The following is a 15,110-nucleotide window of genomic DNA, read 5'->3' on the forward strand; positions in this document are numbered from 1 at the left end:
AAGATGAGACACAGCACAATGGCAGGAAAGTGTGTCTGTGTGAGAGAGGGAGGTATTGTGCCCATTTCTTTTGTCTGCTTCTTTTCAAATTCATTATATCCTAGAGGCATGCAGAAGATAATCTGCTTGTTTTTTGTCTTCACTGACTGGCTCAAAAAAACAAACTTAATTTTTAACTGGTGTTTACTCTTGTCTTTCTTCCCCACTGTTTCCTCACCATTTCCACCCGTTTCCTTCCTCTTTGCTTCCATTTTTCCCCGTCTTTCTTTTTTCCTGTTTCTGTCCGTCCCCACTCAGCTCCACACTGACATGGACAGGAATGATGGACGCACAAAGTATGTCCTGCGAGGCGAAGGGGCAGGCTCGGTGTTCGTGATAGACGAGAAAACGGGTAACATCCATGTCACCAAGCCGCTGGACCGTGAGGAGAAGGACGAGTATCGTCTCATCGCCACGGCCACCGACAGGCAGACCGACCGTGCTCTGGAGCCCTCGTCACAGTTCATAATTCGGGTGCAGGACATCAACGACAACCCGCCTGTCTTTGATGAAGGCCCCTACAGCGCCACCGTACCTGAGATGGCAAATATAGGTACTGGGCGGGTGGAGGGTTAGTTTAGAATTAGTTTGGGGGTAAGAATTAAACAGTGTACTGTGCTTCACAGTGAATGATATGAGATAAATAAATGAACAGGTGCCTTTGACCAAACAGTTTTAGTGACTCATTGAGGGTAACTACCCAAGGGGGTTACTTACCTTCAATGGATTTTTTTCTATTTCACAAAGCCAATAGGAACAGTAAGATGATGCCAGTTGGCAGTCAGTTCGAAACACCTTAATCAAAGCAGTGTGTGTCATATTGTGCGAAGTGGGTTTTGCGATAATAATGCAGTTATAAGGGAGATGTGTAGTTGAGAGAACCCATTTTGTGGTCTTTTAAGTTATAAAATGTAACATTACCAGATATTATTGTTTTTATATTAATTATGGAAGGAGACACAAAGCATCCAGAGAGGCTTTCTCTGGCAGACTACAGCTCCTGGTGGTGCTAATGATAGCTAAAAGTCAGACTAACTAATCCTTTGTGCCCTCATTAGCAGCAAATGCTGTTCTGTGACCAAGGATACCTTCCAATAAACCACACCAATGCAGACCCAATATGTGGTACTTTAATGTTATTGCAATCCTCTTTTGGCTTTTTTATGTTATCTTTCATTTATGATGTCCGTATGACCAGGTAGCAAGTTAGGGGGAAAGCTAGCAGCTAGCTTTAACAAATTAGAATTGCGTTGCAGATCTGCCATTGAGTATAAAACCTATAATAGACAACTATAGAGACAACTGTGTAACAAGCAAACAAAAGAATATTTTTGGGTCGTCTCAAGTAACGGTGTGCTACTGCTGACATGGCCCATGAAATAGAGTTGGTAGGGTAGGCTGCCACAGCTTCTGTGTAGCTGCTGGTAGACTTTTATCAAGATAATGCTTTTAAGACACAAATAGTTGTGTTATCTGTTAATGTTACACACAGTAGCAATGATAACAATATTAACATCACCATCTTATTATTAGCTATAGCACCTCAAAGATAACAACAGACATTTAATGTGGCTATCAGATAACTGCTAAAAGTACTGTAGCAAATGAGTACATAATCTTTAATTTTTTATTTTTTTTTTTGCTATACATTTTTTTGACAACTCTGCTGTCGGCTCATTTACCACTGTTTTGTTTCATTTTTGAAGCAGTCTATAATTTATGCCACTAACGTCTTTCTATAGTTCCTCTGCTATTGTTTACACAGACTTTTTAAAGTCACAATACTGTCACTCAAGCTAAAAATTACCCCAGAAAGCACGTTCTATTAACTTTGATCTTTCAACAAGGATCCTGTAGTAAAGACACAGTGTATCTGATATCCCGTGTCTGTCTTGTTCCTGCAGTATCATAATAGTGTTGGTCCATTGCAACTGACCAATCACATTGTTGCATTGTCATAGCTTTGCAGTGTGAGGGAAAGAAATCCCTTTATGCAAACTCTTCTGGAACAAACTGTAAGCATTTCAAGCGCTTTTCTTTCAATTATTAATTTATACAATATAATAACTATTTTTATCAAGTTAAAGGTCTGCTGTTACAGTAGCCGAATTTAGTTAACTCATGTTTGTTTGCTAGTGATCCTTTTTAAAAGCATTAGCTAACTTCTCTGCTAATGGTGAATGCTCAGACAACTTCATTATTAAAAACACTAACACGGGGATATCAGATCGGGCGTGCCGGCACACAAACAAGGAGGAGAATCTACAGGGCTCTAGACTAACTTATTGACATGGGCGCACCGGTACGCCTAACTTTTTAAAGTTAGTACGCCTAACTTTTTAAAGTTAGGCGTACCGGCACAAAAGTTAGGCGCACTCAAATTTTTCAACCGCATCGCTTAACACCGCAGTTTTACATGTGCACTTTCTTTGGGGCGGGGGGGGAAGTCCGTACAGACAATATTCATTTCTAAATTATTAACTAACAAACTTGTGCTTAAAGTGCTTTGTCAATATTGTAGAAAATGTTAAACTTAATCATCATCTTGGCCTCCTCTGACGACCTGTTTGCTGCTGTCTGTTGCTGAAAGGCAGTGGGGAGAGGGGACACTTGGGCAGTGCATTTATTGCAGCATATAATGTGTTTCCTGGATACACTGTACTTTTTCAGCGTTCAAAGATTGATGGCACCGTGTCAGAGCACTGGCTATGAATTTCACAAGGATCAGGCCTTAACTTAACAAAAAAGTTATCAATAGTGTTTTTCATCTTTTCTCATTACCCACAGCTACATCCACTTCTGTCTGGCGTAGGCTGCTCACTAGGGCTGGGTATCATCACTGATTTCTATAATCCATTCGATTCCAGTTCTCAAAGTCCTGATTTGATTCAATTTAGCCTCAGACAGTTAGAAATATTATAATTCTGATCATTTATCAGTACTGATACACATGAGACTTCATCAGAATTGTGAACATCACAGCCGATGCCTTTGTGTGAAAGTAACTGAGAATAAAACATGAAGGTGATTTTCCTGGTCTGGCTTTTTATAGCAGATAACCTTAAAATATTCTGCAATTTTGCATAATTTTAAGAAGTTTAAATTTCTTCAGTATTGAACAGCAGAAATTAGGCTTTCTTGTCCGAGGTCATTTAAGTAAAAAAAGAAAAAGACAGCGCTGTAAACAACGGTAGACTTTTTTGTTACCCGAACAGTTGGTCGCACAGGTGCGACCAGAGCAACTTTTCCATCGTTCTAGAATCTAGAACTGTGGAAAAGTTGCTCTGGCCCAAAAGCATGTAACAAAATATATGAACCAATTAACATTAATTAACTAAAAAAAACTAATACAAAACTTTGTAATTCACAATACTTTTCATGATAATGTTGTTGTCACCAGCTGTGCTCGGTCTAAAAGTACTGTTGCCACATGTAGCTACTTGTTGTTGCTCTTATTCACCAGCTCCTCATAGTTTTTGTGTTCATAGACAAGGAAAGCTGCTCAAAACTGCCCTCTAATTTCATTACCTCAACTCTCTGATGTCTTTGGGGTTTGCTCAGTAGCCGCCTGCAATCCGCTGACTGTCTACAAGACAGCACGGACCCTATGCAGTTGTTAGTTTAACAGGCGAACCTCGTTGCAAAGTTCAACATGAGCTAACATATATTGATTTGCACAGGTTTAAATTGTATCTGGAAACTTCATCGCGTCACACATATTCCTTTTTCTCATCTTTCATGTCCTTTCTCCAGACTGATGGAGTAATAATAGCAAATATGAAATCATAAATAATATCAAGAGCAGGAATAAGATAAAACTTGATAGAGTGGGCTATTGAACTTACATTCTGTATACAAACAGAGGCAGAAGCATTTTATTGGTTTACTGTTTAATCAGAATATTGTAGCAGCCAGTGGCTGCTGTCAGGCTCTTAAATGATGGATGTCCCACTTGACCAAAGCTAGACAGTATGTTTTATTAGTTGTATTTCCCGGGGCTGAATTGTCGGAAGGAATTTTAGTCAACAGCCTTGAATTTGTGGCCCTGCAAAGATATGCCAATTATAGCAATGAAAAACTGAGATTTTATCAGTTATTGTCTTTAAATTGAACACTAAAGACAGAAATTTAAAACCTCTGTTAGATCCAATGTATTATAAACACCCATCCATCCATCCATCCATTCACTTCCGCTTATCCTTTTCAGGGTCGCGGGGGGCGCTGGAGCCTATCCCAGCTGTCATAGGGCGAGAGGCGAGGTACACCCTGGACAGGTCGCCAGTCTGTCGCAGGGCTAACACACAGAGACAGACAACCATTCGCACTCACATTCACTCGCACATTCACACCTAGTGGCAATTTAGATTATCCAATTAACCTATCCCCACAAGTTGCATGTCTTTGGACGGTGGGAGGAAGCCGGAGTACCCGGAGAGAACCCACGCCAACACGGGGAGAACATGCAAACTCCACACAGAAAGACCCCGGCCGTATTATAAACACCAATTATGAAAATCACTTCCTTGTGAGCATGAGCTAATATTTGAAATATAAGCATATTAATGTAGCCAGAGGAGTCTTTTTGAGGATTTTTAACAGCTGCAGCCATACAGTCTTTATACAGTTCAGCAGCCACAACATTAGTGCCTGCAGGGATGCTGTTCACTTTGAATCACCGTTTTGTGCACAGACCTTTTGGCCTTCATCACGATGAAGTCTCAAATGGGTATTGTTTGTGAGAAAACCTGCTGTGGTTAAATGCACACGTTCAGTGTGTGGATAGTTTTTAGTAAAGTAAGCGAGGTCAGGATTTATTTACAACTGAAGACACAGTCTGAATCCTGCATTTAGCTTAGTAAAGCTTCTAAAAAGAATCTGGAAAGCTGTTGTTTTTTTTAATACGCACTGCATATCACCTGACTGTGTCCACAAGAAGAAAGCAGCAATGTGCATGCTGATGTCACTGGTCCACATTTGCATAATGTTTTATCAGAGTGTGTTTTTTTTGTCTCTCGCAAAATGGACCCACACTTCTTGCCAGCCCACAATTATTGGACTAGTTCTTAATAAATGTGCATAAAAACATTTATTTCCGTGATCAGATTCAAATTCAAAACAGAAAAGGTCCTTAAAAATGCTCTCGAGTCACAGAGTCCCACACGATGAGATTTCTGCCAAACCTATTTCACGTCGGGGTGATTTTTGATCACGAGCACTGAACATTTATGGCGTCTTTGGGTGCTGCCGGTTAATTCTGCTTGAACCAGATTTGAATCAAAAGCCCAAATAATATATAACTACACTGAGAATAGAGAGATATTGAAGCTATGTTTGTGAATGCACCAGTGCTGCATAAATAGATACATTAACACTCATGTCAAGTGCTAGAAATTACATTTCACGTGCTGGGTAAATTATCACAGTCGTAAAGATTGCTAAGAATAAAGCACCAAGCACATTTTCATTAAGAGCACCCCGGCTTGTCTTCAAGGTTAAGTTATGCACAGGGTGAAGTTTCTTCTGTGAAATTAAAGGGACACACATTCAGGCTGGTTTGCATACAGTAAAATTCAGAGAGACTGCCCTTTCCCAAAGAAGCGACCCCATTAGTTATTTGCGCAAGCTCTTGTAATGACCTACTCTTGTATTTTAAAGTTAAGCAACTTCTAGAAGCTGATTGAATAAGTGCACATCAAATCTGTCCTTGTGTCATCACCTCTAGATTTAGAGGAACTCTGGACCCTGGTACCATCATGAAAGTCAAACCATGGTGGGTTTATTTCTAACACTAACCAATAAATCTTCACGGTTAACTCAAACCAAATAGTGTTTGTGCCTAAAATCAGCAACACATAGATATCACCAGAAATATGAAGAGATATTGAAATCTAAACAGGCTGCATTTTGATGCAGATGACAGCCACTGTGACTGGTTATTGATTTGCACATTGCCTTTCTGAAACAAAAAGTGTTAAGTTGTCATTGTATCCAACTATCCAGCTCCCATTTCCCCATTTTCATAGCTGTGCTAAGCCACGTATAGACAGCCGATTCCAACAGCTTCTCTCTTCTTTTTTTGGATTGCAGTAATTTCAGTAAAAGTAGCTGTTGTTCAATATTAGCTCCAGCTCCAACACGACTCACTTTCAGTCACAATTTGTTGAAAGAAATCAAAGCGATTCAACACTGCGGCGCAGACGTCTTACTGCCAGCAATTTGGAGGGAGGGGCAATTGCAGAGTAAAGAAAGTTAGACGAATTGGAATTGGTGACTGAAAATAATAATCAACAACAGACTAAGCTGAGCATCTCAAGGCAAAGTGAAAGTCAACAGAAAACAAGTCCAGTCTTGTGGTCAACGCTTGGGTCCTGCATGCTCTTTAAAAGTCAGAGGACTGGAGTTTTGGTATGAAGGTTGAAATTATATATAAAGCAATAAATAACCTGCTTCCTGACAATATTCTAAAAATGTTTTCTAAAAGGGAACGGGGATACAATTTGAGGGGGGAATTAAATTTAAAACATCCTCGTATCCGTACAACATTAAAAAGTTTTTGCATCTCTGTGTGTGGAGTGAAGCTGTGGATCAGACTAAGTAAAGATATAAAGCAATGTCCGAGCATGGCGCAGTTTAAAAAGCGGTTTAAGGAGATGGTTTTTACAGGGTACAGGGAAGAGGTAGAGATTTGATAGGGTGTTCTTGTCTAATGTTTTCATGTGTGTGCGGGTGCACGGGTATGTTGGTATGGGTATATATATATTTGTAGGTTGTGTATCCTTTGAGGTGTTAATGGGGTTATTGAAAATGTGTATATGTGCGTATGTGTATATACGTATGTATGGATAGATAGAAACATATATATATATATATAAAAAAAAAGAATAATAATAAAAAAAAATACACATGACATATAATGTAATTGCAAGGAGGTATTTCTGTAGTCTATAGATTACTAGATAGTGGAAAAGGGGTGGGATTAAATAAGCTTATGCTTCTTCCTGCTCCTTTTTGAACATGAAAGTTATTTGTAGTTGTGGTTGCTCGTTTTCTTTTTGTTTTGCTTTGTTTATTTGTCTCTTTTAATTCTATGTTGTTGTACTTTTTTAACATGTTCAAAATAAAGATTCAATTCAATCAATCAATCAATCAAGGTTTGAATAGCCAGATGATTTAAATATTAGTCCTGACGGTTTCTTTTTGTGCACTCGAACTGATATTCTATTCAGAACTGGCAGCGAATTAAGCCTCAAGCAAATAACAAATGGTCACACTTAAAAGACTGAAAAATAATTAAGTAAAAACAATTTGTTACTAATGAATGTTCAACTCAGTGATGCATATGACATGTTAATGGGGTGTCTATCATTGCTTTATACCTCTTCAAAGTCAAAAAGCACTGTTAAAACAACAGCACAAACATGTACTCGTGTTATAAATCTGCTCTCCTGATTGACCGCTGGGAGGAGAATATTCTCTGTGCTGTTCCAGCGGAGCTTTGTGTTCATGTAGCCGGATACAAGGATCCGGGGACTCACTGGTGCCCTTCTCAGATTCTAACACCTAGATCTAGTTTCTCGAGGGCCAGGCGATGAAGGGCGTTTGTCCTGCTAAAATCCCATTAAAGCATATAGGACATATAGGCTTTACCTTTCTTTAACAGAGTTTTCAATAATGCATGACGTGGAACTAGAATATATAAGACACGAAGTCGTGGTTTTAAAGTACTCGATTTGATTTTTGTGAAACTTTTCTGTTAAGTGCTCACGTTCGCTCCCAGTTTTTTCTATCAGGAGGGAACAGGTCAACTGATGCTGTTCGATTTTATTACTCTTTTTGGCATGAAATTGCATCTCTGTTTCTGCCTGCTCACACCAGACAGAGAACATTTCATGGCTGCAGCCAGTAGATATGCACACACACACACACACACACAGTCACACAAACCTCTTCAAAATCTAAAAAGTCAGATGCAAATACGAACTCATTCTAAATGGGAAGCATGCAGAATCTGTAATAAGTTAGATTAATAGCTGATTTTTAATGACACTGTCACCAGAGCTGCTTGCAGGATGTATGAGGCCTTTCCCTTTTGTTGATTAAATACCTGTGGCCATCACACAGCGGCAGGACTGAGACACTACATATGTTTCGTCTTTGCTGATTTAAAAGATGTGCAGCATATAATTATGCAAAGGTCAAACCGTGTGGACTATTAGAAAGATCATACAGCTGTTATTATTATTATGGGGAGCTCCCAGCTTATGCAATCATGTAAATGACTTAAACAGAGTTGTTTTTGTTTTAGCATATGCAGCTGGGCCTTGATTGTGTGCATATAAATGTGGACCAAATATGCCGTATGTAACTGAATACAGAGCATTTAATCGCTCGAGCAAATGTACAAATAGAAACACATTTTAGGGAACAACATAAAAAAGGAGGGATAATCTGCTTATTAGGGAGGCCGTCTATTCATACTCGAGTCGCGTATTCTGCGCTGCTGCTTTGGGACTCAGTTTTCTAGCAGCCTGAACTTTCCTCTCAGCTCATTTGGAAACTGACATCCACTTTAAAACAGGATGATGAGCTGATGTGACTGGCCATAACTGAAACCATGTCTCGACTCCAACTGTGAATAATCTATTCCGCCTCTTAATTATGTATGCATACTGCTCCAGCCTCTTTCCCCACACTGCACTGTGAATCAAAATGGCAAGAATTACTTGGTCACACCCACCCGGGCTCGTACCCTGTGATTGCACTCGCACGAGGTTTTTGGGAAAATTGAGCCCCAGTTCGTGAAGCAAAGTGTTGTGAAACGCTTCTGCTGTGGCATAAAGGATGGATGGATTTCTCCCAAAAATGAATACATGCAGCCATTCGTGGAAAGGCAATAAAAAGTAGGTTTCCGGGGCAAACACCTTTAAATCCATTAGAAATCAATCGCGAATACCTCGGGCCGGCGGGGACCAGCTGCGCAATCTAAATGCACAATTTTGAAATTCCTGTTTTTGTTTTTTTTTCATCCATGTGAGGGACACTGTTTATCTCAGGAAATAAAACAGCACACTTCATCTGAATTCATGAGGATAGAGAGGAGGTTTTTTTAAAGCCACGAAACCGACATTTAAATGAAACTGGAAATCGAGAAAATGAAAATACGTTCTAACCTGATCTGCCTCATTCCAAAAAATTATTTCATTTTCACTTGAAACATGGTGATAGAGTTCATGTCACAGCCACGGCGACCCGAAAACATTTCTGTGACCGCCGAAAAAGATGTAAGGCGATTGGGATGCGTGGAATAGGAATGAAATACGAGGAGAGGGCAGAGATTAGGAGGAGGCGGTGGGGGATTTTTGCGCTCATATTGCAGTGAGATCTCAGAGTGACAATAAGTGTCTAAGATTGTAATTCAAAGCATGACTGCAGAGGGCTTGTAGGAAATAGTTTGTATGTACAAAAAGTACTCTAATCTCCATTTAAACTCTGCTCAGACCCTTGAAAATGAATTCTACTTTAAGAGGCACTCTTCCCTCTTAAAGTGAGCAGAATTGCTCTCAGGAAAACTTTAGAATTTGCCAGAAAAGTGGGTATTATTTGAAATAATTCACCCCTAAACTGGTTTGTTTAGAAAAGTTCTGCAAATTTGGCCTGATGTCCTCACCATCTGCCTCTTAGAGGGTTTTCCAAAACATCAAGGTTCCTCTTGCTCTGAATTGTTTAATTCAGATTAGAATAATGACCCCCGCCAGCATCCTGCCGGGACAAAGCCCAGGGATGTGGGGATGAGGCAGACGAGGACTATTTAGTAATCCTATCAGCCACCTTATGAGCGTCTGCTCCGCACAGCAGCTCCGTCTTCAGATTGAGTTGTTCAGTCAATCACAGATTCAATATTTACTTGACGATTCAATATTTACCGAGGCGCTTTGCAGCATGCGTGACTGAGGAATGCAGCGGCGAGGATCCTATCAAACACTCGTTACATCACGCATTTAAGGGTGAGGTTGGGAGGGAGGAGGAGAGGATGGAGGATGTCTCATCTATTGCAACGAGACGCTGATGCAAGGTGTGCTGGAATCGAGCCTGATCCGCTGCTCGAAACGTGTTCCTGTTTTGTGTCGGATTCGCTCGACTGGTTACACACATCTTGTCAGATGTGTATCAGCATTGCAAGAGAATGACTCACATTTAAAGTTTAACCTTCAGTATAAATATTTTAAAAAACAATATTCTTAGACATATATAGCTGGGGGAATGAGTCTTGTTCCTGTTGCCCCAGAGGACAGATGTCTTATACTACTGTAGCTCTGCTCCTTTTAGCTGGATGCACAGCACTGTGAATATCGGATCCTTGTGGAGTGTGGCTGTATACATGGAGCACGGTTGGAAGGGTGCATGCCAATAGCTTCGCCTCCGCCTAGCACTTGTTGCATCAACCTCAGAACTACACTGTTTGATCCCTGAGTTTGATTAGTTTTTTATTTTATTTTACTGCTGTCAAAAGAAACATTTTGGTCTACTTAGCTCCTTATGTGCTTCTGCATTTATCTGCAATATCTATCTATCTATCTATCTAAAGAAAACCAAAAACATAAAGACATTCAGACGCAGATGCTTTGTAGTCTGGGAGCGAAGCTGCAATAGCAGAGTGCTTTGAACTGAAACATAAAGTGCACATAGCGCTGTAATAATTTACGTTCAAGCTCGCAGGAAGATGGGAGAAGTGGAGAGAGAAATCAAAACTGAGAATGGATTAAATTAATGGCCAAACATCTGAAAACATGGGTCCAGAAAAATATTGCTCTGCTGTTCTGCTCTTTTACTGTGTCTCAGTCCCTCAAATAAAATACACACACTGCTAAAACTAAAAGCAGATGTAGGTAAACAATAGACAACCCACAGAGTTTGAAATGCCACAGCAGGGTGAGCCGTACTCTGAGATGGATAAATAAATAAATACAGTTGGGTTTTCATTTAATTAATCTTTTTTTTTCTTATTTCCAAGATCAGACTTCCGCGCAGTTTGTTTAATGTTTTGCCGCTCTGAGCAGCCACTTCATTTCCTTTGGGCATTGCATTGTAAGACAGTAGAGCACATAAATAACACACTCAAAAATCAAGCATTTGCTAGAATGCGCGCCAACTCTCGGGTATAACTCCAGTTTCTTTAATCTCGGTTGTTATTTTTGCCGGCTTCACAGTCATTTCTGTTTACTGTAAAATTATACTTGTCAAGATAACCGTCCAGATGAGATGGAGAAAGAGGAAGAAGTGGTCCAGCTGATTAGACAAACACATCAGACCTGTCAAATGTATTTAGCGGAAGCGTCTCTTGTAAACATCGCCAGCAGCTTCGACCAAACGTTAATCCATTCGACTGACTCAGTGAAGGTTTGTGAGTGACATTATTGATTGTTTGCTTGCAAATAAAATCTAATGACATCTATTTGTCAGAGAAAACTACTCATCCAGCATAAAATGTGTTCCTGTAAATGATGTTTTTGGTATTTTTGTGCACTGGTCAAAAAATCAAAGGAACACTTTGGAAACACATCAGATCTCAATGGGACAATCGTGCTGAATACTGATGACTGGAAATGAAATCAACATTACAGAGGGCTGAATTCAAAGAAACACAGAAAATCAAAGTGAAAATAAGGATGTGGCAAGCTAGAGAGTATAAAAACGATATGTTAGAAGCAGTCAGGATGTCAGGCCCTCAGGCCACCCTCATGAAGTCTGTTCCTGATTGTTTGATCAGAGACATTCACACCAGTGTCCTGCTGCAGGTCATTTTGTAGCTCAGGCAGTGCTCATTCTGTTCCTGCCTGCACAAAGGAGCAGATACCGGTCCTGCTGATTGGTTAAGGACCTTCTTCAGCCCTCACTGCCTGTCTCCTGAAATCTCCTCCATGTTTTTGCGACTGTGCGGGAGACACAGCAAACCTGCTGGCTATGGCACGTATTCATGTCCTATCCTGGCGACGTTGGACTACCTGTGCAACCTCTGTAGGGTCCAGGTATCACCTCATGCTACCAGTAGTGACACTGACTGTAGCCAAATGCAAAACTAGTGAAAAACAGTCCAAAAATATCAGGAGGGAAAACTGTCAGTGTTCTCTACCTGTACAAACATTCCTGTTTTGGGGCTTGTCTCATTGTTGCCCCTCTAGTGCACTTGTTGTTAATGTCATTAACACGAAAGCAGCTGAAACTTGTTAACAACCCTCCTCTGATACTTAATCCCACAAGTTTAAATGACTTGATGCTGATAAAAGCTGTTCCATTTGTTTCATTTTCTGAGCAGTTTATGTTATTATTGTGGTTGTAATGTGTGGCTTCACTTCAAACCCCTTTAAAATTTAAAAATGCATCGAGACGAACCAGTTGTCTTTGAGTTTTTTGCTAAAAATGATACAATAATACATATTTGTGATAAGTAAAAGCATCTTTGTGTGAACCCCTTGTGTAGAAATTGTAGTCGCCACTAAATGTTTCTGGTAACTATCGATCAGTACTTAGAGGAGATTTCGCCTGTTTCGTACACAACAGCTTCAGCGTTTGATGTTGGCGGGTTTCCTCCTTCCTTCAGCTCATTCCAAAACATTTCTATGGATTAAGGTCAGGACTTTGACTTGGTCGTTCCAAACCATTGGCTTTATTCTTCTTTCACTAATCTTTGGCTGAGGGTCATTGTCTCACTGCATGACTCACTTTCTCTTGAAATTCAGTTCGCAGGCAAATGTCCTGACATTTTCTTTAAGAAATCGCTGGTGGAATTCAGAATTCATTGCTTCCCCTATTGAAGGGAAGCCGTCCTGGCACAAATGGAGAAAAACAGACCTAAACCATCATACTGATACAGATGACAGTAACTGCAGGTGGGATAAGGTTCTTATGCTGGATTATTGTGTCTTTCTTTCTCCAAACATGAAGTGTCTTATTTAAACCAAAATTTGTTGCATTATTCCAAAAGCCTTCAGGTTTGTTCTCGTGATCTTTGGAAAACAACAGACAGGCAGCAGCTTCTCTTTTTGAGAGCAGAATCTTTCTCACTGCAGCCAAGCTATGCACAGATTCAGATTTCAGTGCTCTCTTGAACTCATGAATATGAACATTAGCCAATGTGAGAAAGACCTTTAGCTGGTTACAGGCTACCTTTGCATAATCACTGACCTCCCACACTATGCCTTGCTCTTGCTGTGATCTCTCCTGTGGAGGGCAACAAAAGTCTTGAATCTTTTGAATCAATGCACTCGAAACTTTGTCTGAAGCCCTTTGAAAGTGTGTTTGTTTATTTACCTTCAGAAGCTTCCACTTGAGCCCAGTGGTTCTCAAATTCTGGCGGGTGGGGGACACAACTCAAGCAAACCTTTAATGCTAGTCTGTAGAAATAATCCTAAAGAAAGAAATTAATGGGAATCTGGTCTTTAAGTGATAACGTATGAACCCTACTTCCGGATCCAAACTACTCTGCATTTATTAAGGCTGCTGTGATTTTAACATATTATAATGCTCCGTATTTTGTTCTATTTAATCTGAACACATCCCATGAAAAAAAGGCAATGATCACTGTTGGGCTCTCTTGGTTTTTATTACCACTGTTCAATTTAAAGCTCAGTTTTTAAAACCTTACAATGTAACTACAGCACAGCCCATGCAGCAGTATATTAATGACTAACCTCATATTGTGGATGGATTATCTCAGTTGTTCACTGTGTTTATATTATGCTAACCATAGCTCTGTAGCCCGCCACCACGTAGCACATCGTTATATACCAGCTAGCCCAATTTCAGTAACACTACAAACATCGCTGCTGTTTAGTTTTCTGTCTTCATTTATTTTGGAAGTGATAGCAGAGCTGAACGTTTTCATTTTTCAGATATCTCTCAGTCAGAACATGGTGTGTCATCTTTAGATGCTAGCTAGCGAGCTAACTTCCTGCTAACTTCTAACTCTGTTAAATTTCATAAATCCTGTTTTCATGGATGTTAAACGTAATTGTTACACCTGGTAAAGCAGCAACGCTGATCATTTTATTAAAGATGAAAGGATTTAGACAATTTGTAACTCTCAGTGATGCCGCGGTGTTTGTTTAACTTTGAAGCGGAGTTTGGACCCAGAAATGGCTAATGGTGCGTAAAGTCAGGGAAAATGAGACAAGGGGAAACTTCAAAGAAGGCACAAAGAACAAATAACTATCAAACTAAAGAAGGAAGTGAAACATGATAACTGAACTGAAAAACAAACATGAATTAACTTAACTGACACAAGAGGATGAAAAATAAACTCTAAAAAAACAGGAACTGAAAATGGAACAAACTAGCAATATGAACAGAACTATAACCAGGAAAGTAATTAATACAAACTAAGAATCACCAGAAAATACTCAAAATAAAGCAAAACTATAAAGTCCATAAACACGAGATGCTGTGGCAGTGTGGTCGAAGCTCGTGTTATGTTATTTTGTGTAAAATCTTGCTGTGAAACCAGTTCAGTCAAGTAGAAAGTAAGACACATCCAGCCAAGCTTGAGCTTTGCTAATATGACAAAGCATAAGGGGGAAAATGTTGAAGTACATCAGTAAAATATGTCAAATGTACATGTACTTAGTTACTTTCTACTATAGATGAAAAGAACTAATGAGATCCTAGTTGTAACAAACTAAAATGATCTTTTGTTTTTACATGTGCGACTGGATGACGAACTGAATCCACACTAAGTCTTCTTTGAAACAAACAAAACCTCTCTCCCATCAGTCTTTGGCTCTCTGCGGTGCAGCGCTTACACGCTTTACATCTGCTTTCTGTCAATAACCGCTCTGATTCTTAACTACCCACAATGGATCAGTAACCGGTTGATCTCATGCCCCCTTTCTGCTCTCCCTACGCAAGCACACGCGTACTTTAGACTGCACGTTTGTTGTTGTTGCTATTGGTGGTGGTGGTGGTGGTTGGCTTTTGTTTTTTTTTCTTCCATAGTGATTCTCTCAAGGCTTTGATCAAATATAGAATAGAAGCTGCTCCCTCAAATCCACGTCTTCCTCCTCCATCTCATCTGCCTC

General features: G+C 39.9%; 1 protein-coding gene across 2 annotated transcripts in view; it reads left to right on the forward strand.

The window, feature by feature from the left end:
- The window catches only part of cdh24b (cadherin 24, type 2b), a 170,563-nt gene that overhangs the window by 78,891 nt on the left and 76,562 nt on the right, over positions 1-15,110 (forward strand). For both annotated transcript variants that reach the window (XM_087832633.1, XM_035912940.2), the window contains one exon: positions 298-592. In XM_087832633.1, the coding sequence (XP_087688759.1) occupies positions 298-592 (295 nt within the window). The remainder of the gene's footprint in view (positions 1-297; positions 593-15,110) is intronic.

Source organism: Neolamprologus brichardi, chromosome 18 (assembly GCF_056152115.1).
Source record: "Neolamprologus brichardi isolate AB-2024 chromosome 18, ASM5615211v1, whole genome shotgun sequence".
Classification (NCBI taxonomy): domain Eukaryota; kingdom Metazoa; phylum Chordata; class Actinopteri; order Cichliformes; family Cichlidae; genus Neolamprologus; species Neolamprologus brichardi.